The sequence below is a fragment of the Sinocyclocheilus rhinocerous genome, unplaced genomic scaffold (assembly GCF_001515625.1).
Source record: "Sinocyclocheilus rhinocerous isolate Xijiao unplaced genomic scaffold, SAMN03320098_v1.1 scaffold95, whole genome shotgun sequence".
Taxonomy (NCBI): Eukaryota; Metazoa; Chordata; class Actinopteri; order Cypriniformes; family Cyprinidae; genus Sinocyclocheilus; species Sinocyclocheilus rhinocerous.
The window spans coordinates 318,019-330,174 of record NW_015662004.1 but is presented as its reverse complement, the minus strand read 5'-3'; the positions used below and the strand labels follow the sequence as shown (position 1 = coordinate 330,174).

Here is a 12,156-nt window from a genome sequence, read left to right as displayed (position 1 = left end):
TTTTAGACATAACCAACTGTGTTTATATGTAAACCTTGTGTGTTTTTGACAGTATTAGACGCGAAATCAATCAGACGCGAAAGACAACTTGGTCCAATAATCAGGCGCTTTTTGACTGGCTCTCAGTGTGAGCGCGCTTCATGAGTACACGCTCAGAAAAAGCGCATGCAGAACAGCACGTGAATTAAATGTTTAACCGGTATTGCTTTAAAGCAGATGGAAATAATGTAGTTTTGTGATTGCGCATAAGTGCAGTGTCCCGTGAGAGTAACTCTACCGCTGAGCTAACACTGATGTGAATGCATGTGGCGTTGTACATTATATTGAGACGGAGGGAGGTGCCAGAACTGTCTGCAGCTGATAGAATGTGCGCTGTAGCACGAAACAACGATATTTCTTCAAAAGCAGATCGTGGAGACATTTTAATCGTCCACGATCAAAAATCGTCATATTGCACACCCCTAACTACCAAGTATAATCAATCTCACACACACAAACAAGCACAAGAAATCACTTCACACTATTAAGCAGCTGTGTTATGAACATGCAAAACTGTATCGCACGCGTGCTACAGTGGTACATTTATTCATCGCACAGACCAGTTATTTCGTAGCACGTGCGACATATATGTCGCACTGTACAGCCCTGCCATACCTAAACTTAACAACTACCCTACTGTTAATAACGAATATTAATAAGCAGCAGATTAGGAGTTTATTGAGGCAAAAGTTAGTTAATAATGAGAATTGGACCTTAAAATAAAGTGTGTCTAAATAATGTATTTGGACACTTTGTGGACATTAGGGGAACATGTTCATAGTGGGTTATGTTGCTTGGACATCTGAGTGAACTTGAGGGACACTTATGCATTCCTTGATTTTAATATGGGACTTCAGTGTCCAAATACTTTTTGGAGCCACTGACCTATGCTGATTTTACATTATCCCGAAATTATTGGCATATTTTGGGATACTCATTATGATGCTTGTTGATGATCCACCTTAGATAAACTCTAGTGATTGAGTTTCAACAGGTTGACTCATCATTTTCATTTTCTTTTTCTTTAAATCCCAGAATAATAACTAAATTATGAATTAAGATGAATAAATTATGAATTCAGATTTTGTAATGTTTTTGAAAGAATTCTCGTATGCTTACAACGGCTGCATTTATTTGATCAAAAATAATGTAAAAACAGAAATATTATTGCAATTTAAGAGCTGTTTTTTATTTTAAAATGCTATTTATTTCTGTGATCAAAGCTGAATTTTCAGCATCATCACTCCAGTCTTCAGTGTCACATGATCCTTCAGAAATCATTCTAATATGCTGATGTAGTGCTCAAGAAACATTTCTTACATGTTGAAAATGTGTTTTTCCGCTTCATATTTTTGTGGAAACCAAGATACACTATTATTCAAAAGTTTGGTTTAAGTAAGAAAATGAAATCAATACTTTTATTGAGCCAGGGGTGCATTAAAATTGATCAAAAGTGACACTAAAGACATTTATAATATTACAAAATTTGATATTTACAGTATATCAAATAAATGCTGTTCACTGAACTTTCTATTCATCAAAGAATTCTGATTAAAAAATGTATGATTTTCACCAAAATTTTAGGCAGCAAAAACTGTTTTTAACATTGATAATAATGAGAGCTGTTATTAATAATTAAATAACTACAATAGCTCATAATAACTGAGCACCAATTGAGCATATTAGAATGATTTTTGAAGGATCATGTGACACTGAAGACTTGAATAATAACTTCAGCTTTAAATTGGATTTTAAATTTAAATAAATTGAAAACACGTCTTTTAAATTGTAATAACAATTCACAACATTATTCTGTTTTTTAATAAAAATGAATGCAGTCTTGCTGAACATAGGATACATCTTTCAAAAACATTCAAACTTTTGTCTGCGAGTGTGTAAAACAGTTTTTATTTCCCTTGAATCCAATGAAAGATGTGTTTTGTGTTGTTTTTGTGCATTTATTCTCACTTTTGGAACTGGGCTGCCTCGGCACACCAGAGCTCATGGATCAGAGAATGCTGCAAAACCAATGAAAAATGTGAAAATGTGGAGGAAAAACACACAAACACTCTCATAACCATCCACTGTGCTTTTTTTTAAAAAAACAGGCTTTTTGGTTTTCAAAGTTTATTCACATTGAACTGGGCTGCCTCGGCACACCAGAGCTCATGGATCAGAGAATGCTGCAAAACCAATGAAAAATGTGAAAATGTGGAGGAAAAACACACAAACACTCTCATAACCATCCACTGTGCTTTTTTAAAAAAAACAGGCTTTTTGGTTTTCAAAGTTTATTCACATCCTCAAAGCAGATCTTCACGTCATGTTGGAATTACCGTGATTACAAAATGTCAACTTGAATATCTATACGTTTTCGCACTCATCGGTTACTTGTTTCTATGACAACGCTTACAGACGCAAAATATATCCATTTGCTCAGTCTTGTTAATGACAGCAAATTACTTAATTGACCTCCATGTGCTTTCGCAAAACGTTTAAGACCGAAGGAAGCGCATCAGCGAGTAAAATGTCAAATAGAAATGTGTCCAGATGTTCTACGCGACTGTTGAAGCCGCTGCTTTTTGCATTTTGATGACACCACAGTCAAGTCTGACCTTTCATGAAGCTTGAAGATTGACGTTTTTTAGTCAGTAACTTCTAATTAGAACAATTCTGACATCAGGTGATCTGTGAAAGCCTTTTTAGTATTTGCATGTGGCATTTGTTTCATTCCGACTCTTTAATGAGATACAGAATTTGTTTCTCCTTGGAATATTTTCTTGATTAAACGGCAATAATGTAAAGTAATCGTCTCATCCTGACCCCATCTGTTTCCACAGTACCAAAGGACGGCCTTAAAAGCCAAGCTGTGTTTGATGAAATCCGCATGTCGTACATCAAGGAGCTGGGCAAAGCCATTGTTAAACGCGAGGAGAACTCCAGCCAGAACTGGCAGAGGTTCTACCAGCTCACTAAGCTTTTGGACTCAATGCAGGAGGTAAGCTGGCATCTCTTACAATCAGCAAACACAAACAAGACACGTTACTGGTAGATGGTTTTATTGCATCTACAAGAGAGAATAATGTACGTACGTACTTTATGCAAGTACGTAAAATCGTACATTGTGTTAAGGCAGAGTGCCCAGTCCTGTTCCTGGAGATCTACCTTCCTGCAGAGTTCAGTTCCAACCATGATCTAACACATCTGCCTGTAATTATCAAGCGTTCCTGAAGATCTTAATTCGCTGGTTCAGATGTGTTTGATTAGGGTTGGAGCTCCAGGAACAGGATTGGACCGCGATAAGGAATACATTCAAGTGCATCGTCATTGCCGTAACAAACAATGCTGCGTAGTAACTCATTACATGTAATCTGGATTATGTAACCAGATTCCAAAAAATTAAGTATTTTAGATTATATTGCATTTTAAAGTATTTGTAATCGGATTACAGTTACTTTTTTATAGAGTACATGATTACATATTATTTACACAATGACAGTAAATTCTTCATAACGCCTTAATTCTTCTATTTTCTCTTAAATTTTCCTTTCTAAAAATATCCTTCTGTTTATATACATTTGGAAAGTCTTCCAGTTGTATGGAACTGCATACACCAGCTACTAGTCAGGTGACTATTAATACACAGAAAATGGAAAGGCCACACATTTAGTTCAATTTGACATTTGATGATTTAATAAATTATTAGTTTTTCATTCCCTCACAAACCCCAGTTTGGGAAACCTCGGTGTAATGTAATGTTTAATGCACTTGTTTGTCGATAACAAAGAATTGAAGATATTTAGTTAGGTCAAAAGTAATCTAAAAGTAATCCAAAAGTACTCCAAATACTTGACCTAATATGTGTAATCCGACAGATTATGTTACTAACCACATTTTCCATTAAGTAATTTGTAATAAGTAATGGATTACAATTTGTAAGTAATCTACCAATAGAATTACTATCATATTTTTGACGTTCTTACAGAGGTAGCTTGCCAAAACCATACATTTACATCGGATTCTCTTCAAACAGTTGCTCTGCCATAGTTGACCTTAAAGAGAAAACTGAAAACTTAGACTTCTTACAAATGTAATTGTTGTATTTGTTGGTTTTGAAAATCATTTATACCATTTTTCAAAAAAAAATCCTTATACCTTGAATTTTTTTTTTTTTTTTTTTTTTTTTTTGGCAGGTGACAGTATCTTCGATGAACAGTATAAAGCCGATATATATGATATCTATTTATAGATATTAAATAACACAACCAAATTTATATACATTTATAAATAACGCAGTTACATTTGTTTGTGGTATTTTGTGTTAAAAACATGAATAAAAAATAAAATATTTAATAGGCATTCTAAGACATGCTTAAAAGACATAAATGCATTTTTTGAATGCTGTCAGTACATAAAAAAAGCGAATAATTATAGCGTTTTGCCTTTTTATTAGGCAGAACTGTTAAACAAAGACAGTAAACTAATGAAGATGGAGAATGTGTGCTGGGTTCTCAGCGCTGTCAAAATAAAAGTCCCGCTTTTTTATTAAGTTACTTACCAGGCAAAAAGAAAAAAAAAAAAGATTGACCAAAGTCGATAATTAAAAATGGCAAATATTTGCAGATATATCAGCTATGGTGATGTATGGTTTGATCACTACTTGTGAATATACGCGCATTAGGTTGCATTGTAGGCATCATGCAGTTTGTAAAAGCCCTATTGAAATGCTACTTTTGTCCACAGATGGTGGAGGGGCTTCTCAACTTCTGTTTCTACACATTTGTGAATAAATCTCTGAGTGTGGAGTTTCCTGAGATGCTGGCGGAGATCATCAGCCATCAGCTACCAAAATTTAAAGACGGGAGTGTTAAGCCTCTTCTGTTCCATCAGAAATGACTGCCTTAAGATCATAGCAATGCCTTAACGCCACCTTTTTCTTACCAGCGCTAGTCCAGCCTGCCCGTTTCCCCTCAAACATCCTGAATGAACTGAGGGATACAGTCGCTTTTGCTTGATTCTCAGAGGAAAGAGGTGAAGTGCGCTCTTCAGAAATGTTCATGGAGCAGGAAAAATGACAAAGTCGTGTACTTGGAACAGACGGAATATGACTTTGAGAAGTTAGGTTTTTAGTGATATTTTCTCTTTTTTTGCATGTACACTGCTTAAAAGTTTACAAAGGTATATCAAAAAAGGGAAATGTGCCTTTTTTGCGCTTTGCGAATCAATTTCGAACATTTCTCAGGCTAACGCAATGACTTGGCATATAAAATGTATGTCGATGATTCACATTCATCACGTCTGTCTCTGCCCGTGTCTAAACCTGCCGCGGTGGTTCTCTGGAGGTGGCAGCTCAACGCTCCCCAGAGGTGCTCGAAATTTTGAAGCAGCCCATGAAACATAAGCCCATATTATGCTGTTTTTTAAGTCTCATCGAATCTCCAAATCGTAAAACAATTTTGCCTGGAGCACCATGAAAATGCCACAAGATAATTCAATTCAAATCAATATCTGTTCCATGACTGACATTAAATACGGAGTTGTTTCTTTGTTTTTTTTTAATAGGTTCCACTGAAATGTAATTTGTAGGGATAGGTCACCCCAAAAAAATCTTTCCCCAAATTCTTCCAATGTTTAATCCACCCTCATGTTGTTCCAAACCCATGCCTTTCTTTACTCTGTGGAACACAAAATGAGAAATTCTGAATAATTTCCTGGTTGCTATTTTCCAATTAGTTGCAATGAATGGTGGCTGAAAAATGAAAGAAAGACAACATGGAAGTCTTGTAAAAGTGGCTCATCTATGACTCATTCTCCGTTTTCCAAGTCTTATGAATTCAGACAATAGCATGGTGTGATGAGCAAACCTAAATCAAAGTCATTATTCACTGAAAATTCCCCCTTAGTGAGCTGTTGAGAACCAGATCAGTCTGGTTCATTTAGAACCAGACATGTTTTGACTCAAAACATACATTTATAAATCAGACATTTTTGTCAGTCCTCATTGTTTATCACTACTTTGGAAAAAAAGACCAGGATATATATATATATATATATATATATATATGAAGTAATTTATTTGTGAACAACTTGAGGCTGAGAATTTTTATTTTTTTGAAGGGTGAACTATTGTTTAGTGTGGAAGCCCGTTTCCGCCACTGAATAAAAAATAAAAGAGGTAATTGCGACTTTTTATCTCACGATTCTGACTTTTTTTTCCGCAATTGCGAGTTAAAAAGTCATAATTGCGAGTTATAAAGTCAGAATTGTGAGATATAAGCTCGCAATTCTGAGAACATATCAGTCTTTTTTTCCCCCTCAAAATTGGACTTTAACTCGCAATTGCGAGTTTATATCACGCAATTCTGACTTTATAACTCGCAATTGCGAGTTTATATCTCACAAATTCTGAGAAAAAAAGTCAGAATTCCGAGATATAAACTCGCAATTGTGAGAAAAAAAGTCAGAATTGCGAGTTTTTTATCTTGCAATTCTGACTTTATATCTCGCAATTCTGACTTTATATCTCGCAATTCTGAGAAAAAAAGAATTGTGAGAAGTCGCAATTACCTTTTTTTTTAAATTCAGTAGCGGAAACGGGCTTCCATAGTTTAGAGAGCTTGTGTGAGAGAGAACTGTTGTTAAAGAGGGTTTTTTAAATGTTGATTATTAGCTCAGGTTCACATAAAATAAATGACCATTTTTAGTTGCAAGCATTTGGATATAAAGAGAGAGGTGATGGTAAGTCATGAAATCGGTGAATGAGTTCAGGTTTAATTAGTCAGATTTCCATCCATTCTGGTCATATTCAGAGTAGCATATCCCAGCATTCCCCTCCTCTGTCGACTGCTGTGTGTTCTTGTCATTCGGTGAAAGTTTGTGCTTCCGCCGACATCTCAGACTTCATTCTTTTGATCTTGAAAGCCGTTTTTAATTTAAATGTTTTTGGAATGCTCTCTGCATATTCTAAATCTGGTAACCCATATGAGGCCCACAAGTTTTGACCCACTTTTCTTGTCTTTGTCTTTGATGTATCCCTGTGGTTCTACGTTTTTTTTTTTTTTTTTTTTTTTTTTGTGTGGTAACATCAGAACAAAAGGAACATTTGTTGCATGGGTTTGCTCATCATTACGTGTCAACTGACATTCATGTCTGCGCTTCAGGGTTTTTGCACCAGCTACGCTTGATTACCAGTGTAAAGGAATAATTCATCCAAAAATGAAAATTGTTTCTATCATGTTGTTCCAAACCTATATGTAGTGATTTTTCTGTCACTATGAACTATGTTGTATGGAAAAGTGCTGTGTGAAGATTCTTCACAATGTCGTCTTTTGTGTTCCACGAGATAAAAAAACAACAAAAACAAACAAACATGGGTTTGGAACACAGGTGAGTAAATAATGACAGAATTTTCATTTCAATAATATTCCTTCTAATTTTTTTTTTTTTTGCTTGAGTATTTTTTAAGAGACTATTTTTTTTACAAACTCCTCGCTAGGTTTGTGAGATGTCGCATTTTCTATTCGTTTCACAGTAAGCCTTGCAAAGGGAGTTTGTGAGCCACTAAACATAGGTTGTATAAATTCAGAAGTATACTGACATGTCTAGAAAATATTGTTTGTTTAATCATTGATCATTTTGAAATGAAACTAAAACTAAAATATAATTACGCAGATTCTCTTTGATATACACCATTTTACAACAAAACAATTTTAATACATAAAGTTGAATTGCTATCTTTTTTGTGAAGAACTGTATTACAGATGCACTTTTGAGAAAAGTGTTTATGTTGTATGTAAATGTCAATTCTATAAATCTATAGGGGATATATGAGTAATCACTGTTTTAAAGAATGACAGCTTAACGTCGGAGATGCAAGTATATTTTGTATAGTGCAACAGAGTGACCAAAGCAATGCAGATTTAAAAAAAATAATAATAATACAATTTAAAAAAAATTATAATAACTATTTAAAGCATTTACATTTTACAGTAGCACTTACTACCCAACTGTAGGCTCTTTTTACTTTATTTTATCCTTTTCTATTTCTTTTTATAAAGATTTAGGCTTTGGTCTCATGTATAATGCTGTAAAATTAACTAGTAAAAATATAAATAAAGCTGTGTGTATAAGTAATGTATCAGCCTGAGAATTTGCACTACCCTAATACTGGCCTGACGTAGTATATTTTGTACAAAAATTAATGCAGATACTATCTTTAAAGATTAAGGGCAAATTATATTTCACTGGTATATGGCTTTCATTAAAGTCGTTTTGGTTTTTTGTTTGCATTTCAGTTATATGTAAAATAATCCAATGTAAAGAATATACAATGTCTGTTTGTTTGAAAAAAAAAAAAAAAAAGTTTTGTATGACTTCTGTATTACACCTCTCCTGTAGTCAATGTCGATCTTTGCACATATTTGATTAAATGTTGGACAGAATTTGTTCAGAGGGAGGGTGATATCATTGTGCTAATTTGCTATTTTTCCCATTGTATCTGAATGTTGACACAAATCTACATTTGGACAGGTTTATTTTCTTCTCAGCCCTATTACTGGTCTGTACAGTTCAGAATGCCATTATTTTTACAATAAAAAAAGACAGATTTATAGAATAGTTCATCTGTACCAAACATACACCGATTAAACCAAGTCCAAAAAAACTTCAAAGCAGTTTGGTTATTGAAATTTTTTTTTTATTATTTATTTGATCCTAAAGAATATTAAGGCTCAGAAAACTGAACATCATAAAAAAAAAAATGTTAAAATATCAATTGGGCTATCAAAAAATTAAGTTGGTGTGCTACAATAAAAAAAATATATAATTCATATTTACAAAAAAATTATACCTTATCAATTGTCACTTATTTACAATGTTAACACACTCCAAAAGAACACAAATCTCATCAGAGATAATGCTTAAATAAGAGTGGTTTACATAACGATGTTAATTCACATTAAGAAATAATTTACACTTTTCCACTTACATGCTAAGAAAGGAGAAGAAAAAAATTCTGAATATTTTTTTTAAATGCTTCCTGATATACAAAAGAGTGCAAGCGTTTTCTTTCCCGAAATTAACAGTCATCTCTTAGTAGTTCTAAACAAAACAGATACGAGGACCTGGAGGACACAAAAGACATTCAAAAAGCCCCAGACTGCATAGAAACGGCATACATTTGACATCATGGTGAACTGGGAAGTGCTCACATATAAAAGCATTATTTATATTAAAAAAAAAAAGCTGTAATAGTAATACAAATAAATTCATAATGAGCCCCTAAATACACAATTTCTTGATTGTGGCCGAGATCGCAGCAGCAGCAACTTGGTCCCGGGGTTTATTTATTTTTTTTCCCTTTTACCTTGTGTTGAACTTTGTCTTAAACAGCGGCAATGCATTGTGGGATGCGTGGAACAATGACGAGGTAGGGGATGGCCCAAAAAAAAAAAACGTACTATCGCACAGGCATACTAACTCGGCTTTTCTGTCGAAGTTCAGTTGTTTCAAAAGCGGGCTCTGTGTCACCGCTTTCATTGACTTCCAGCTACACAAACTCCACGTAGTTCTCCGGAATTAACCCCTTCTTCCCATCCAAAGTGCCCTCCAGCCAGCCTGGCTCTCTTGAGGGATGAACTATGAGACAAAGATGCAAACGAAGATCATTTTGGATGCCACTGACAACTTTATTCCCGATTTATCCTCTATTTTCACAGTGTGAAAGGAATAAGGACTGTTCCAGATTCAATTAGCAGCATCACACAATCAGGGGCGTGTCTACCCCAGGTGCCCCCCCTACCAGATGTCTTGCGATAGGCTCGTGTGAGGACGAATCTCTCCACATTAAACAGTGCCAAAACAGCATTTATTGTTTGAATTTTGAATAAAATGGACAGAATCTGAAATCGGAGACTTTGTTTCATATCAAAAGTAAGGAAGCTTATTGCGATTTATTGGATGGGCGGCACGCTTCCGTTCAGTTCATTAACTGAAAACAGGCTAATCGATTCTTGGTATTTAAGAATTGATATTTTGTAAAAATTAGAATCGATTAAAATCGATATATATATTTTTTTAACCCAGCCCTACTATTTACTCCTGCAGTAGAGCCTCTGTGAACACGCCTGAGGCTTCATTAAACAATAATCTGATCTACTGCTAAGCGGTGTCAAGTGTCAAACTGCGGCAGCTTGGAGCTCTGATAACCTGTTAAAGGGCAAAAGGTGGAACAAAGCAGAGATATCAGTTTGCTGCTCTTATGCCGACTCTCAAGACTCAAACCTGCTTAACTAACCAGATATACCCAGTACACTGAGGGCTAAAAATGGAGACCCCGCTGTTGGGGACTTACCATTCTCGAATATGGTGCCTGCGATAAAGGACAGCTCAGAGTCATGTTCAGCCTTGCAGGCGTATCGTGCACGTGCCTGTCGTGGCGGAGGACTGGAGAAGATACAAATATATATTAATCTCATAAATCTTTGAATGAAGTTCATGATTTGCAGATGAATTAATTTATTTGCAATCAATTTCTGATCAGAAAAATACCCACATGAAGATAACTCAAAGACATTGACTTAAAAAAAAATAAAAATCAATCAATCACATCATCTTTTTCATAAAACACCTGACATCAGACATTAAAAAAATGTATGAGTTCAAATGTTCAGTGCTCTGACATCAGTAAATAAAACATCTCAAAAATGCCATTATATCACCATGGCTTGTTGAAAATGATGCCATGGTAATTTTATGCATGTATGTATGTGTATGTGTATTTATTTATTTAATGTTGGTCTTTGAAATACCTTGTGTTACCATGTAAATACTATGGTGCATGAATGTGTTAATCATTCTGTACCATATTATATAATAGGGATGCTCCCATATAAAAATACTGGCTAATATTATTTTCTAATTCTGTTTTGTCCGGGCAAAAATAAATAAATAAATACAATAAAAATGAATAAATAAATACATAAAATAAAGTAAAATCATACAATAAAATAAAGCACTAAATAAAACAACCATTTTAAATGTTAGTGAATTTTAAATGCAAAGTGAATTATGAAACACAAATTTATCATGTACAGTGTGAAAAAAATGGGTATTGTTAATGGATGGATATTATTGCATTATTAAATTATTAGTGTTTTTAAAGATTAAATGCGTGCACTAGATGACAGAAAAAAGTAATCGAAATGTAAAAATAGTGGCTATAAGCATTCTTAATTAAATATACAATAACAACTGATATATATATTAAAAAAAAAAAACTAATATCAGCCTCTAATGTCAATGACTGTTATGGTACAGATAATTTGTGCATTCATAGTATAAATAGTGCATTTTAATAAATAAAAAATTACCAGAAAGTTCTCCATTTAGATACCATAGAACATTAATATTCAAATCATAGTAGCATAGTATCAAGTACCATAGTAAGTATTAAGAAAAAAAAATATCGATGGCACTTCATTTTACAGTCCTGTTCCACATGTGCATACTGTGTACTTATTATAGTAATTATATGACTGGGTGATAACTAGGTACTAATCCTGAACCTCCGCCTGAACCTAACCTTAACCCACGCAGCTACCTTATTACCCAGTGCTTTCTTAGGTAAGTACACTGTATGTACACTTACTATAAAATAAAGTGCAACCAAAATATGATTGGTGTACATTCACTTATACTGATCATTAAACATCTTCATGAAAGACATCATCATACATACAGTATATGCAACAACAGAAATGACACAGTATATTATTACCCACAATGCATCAAACATGTCTCCAGTGATGACATTAGTTGATGTATATGCTCAGATGTGAAGAGGGAAGGCGTGAATGTGCGAAGCGGAAGATTAACACCGAACGATTAGAATACTGCACTGCTATAGATAGCTGCCTAAGCAGGCCAGAGCAGGACACACACCTGACGGGGGAGGATTCGCTGGAGGCCAGCTGGGGGCTGGAGGGGGCAGAGAACATCGGCCATGAGGGGGAGCGCGGTGAGGTGGGACTGGGTGAAGCCGGGCTGCGACAAACACACACACGCAGGCACGCACTATGTGATCCCAACACCAACATTTATGTTACGGCAGCTGCTGAG

The 12,156-nt window shown here is 34.7% G+C and overlaps 2 protein-coding genes across 2 annotated transcripts in view; one reads left to right on the top strand and one right to left on the bottom strand.

Moving 5' to 3' along the window:
• Nucleotides 1-7,121, top strand: part of LOC107727260 (glucocorticoid receptor) — a 72,253-nt gene extending 65,132 nt beyond the window's left edge. The window contains exons 9-11 of the mRNA XM_016537062.1: nucleotides 2,880-3,037; nucleotides 4,783-5,964; nucleotides 6,770-7,121. Of these exons, the coding sequence (XP_016392548.1) occupies nucleotides 2,880-3,037; nucleotides 4,783-4,935 (311 nt within the window). The 3' untranslated portion in view covers nucleotides 4,936-5,964; nucleotides 6,770-7,121. The remainder of the gene's footprint in view (nucleotides 1-2,879; nucleotides 3,038-4,782; nucleotides 5,965-6,769) is intronic.
• A 1,773-nt stretch (nucleotides 7,122-8,894) lies between these two features.
• The window catches only part of LOC107727261 (rho GTPase-activating protein 26-like), a 57,017-nt gene continuing 53,755 nt past the window's right edge, over nucleotides 8,895-12,156 (bottom strand). The window contains exons 18-20 of the mRNA XM_016537063.1: nucleotides 11,980-12,081; nucleotides 10,391-10,482; nucleotides 8,895-9,675 (exon numbers count right to left, since the gene is read on the bottom strand). Coding sequence (XP_016392549.1) covers nucleotides 9,587-9,675; nucleotides 10,391-10,482; nucleotides 11,980-12,081 — 283 coding nt within the window. The 3' untranslated portion in view covers nucleotides 8,895-9,586. The remainder of the gene's footprint in view (nucleotides 9,676-10,390; nucleotides 10,483-11,979; nucleotides 12,082-12,156) is intronic.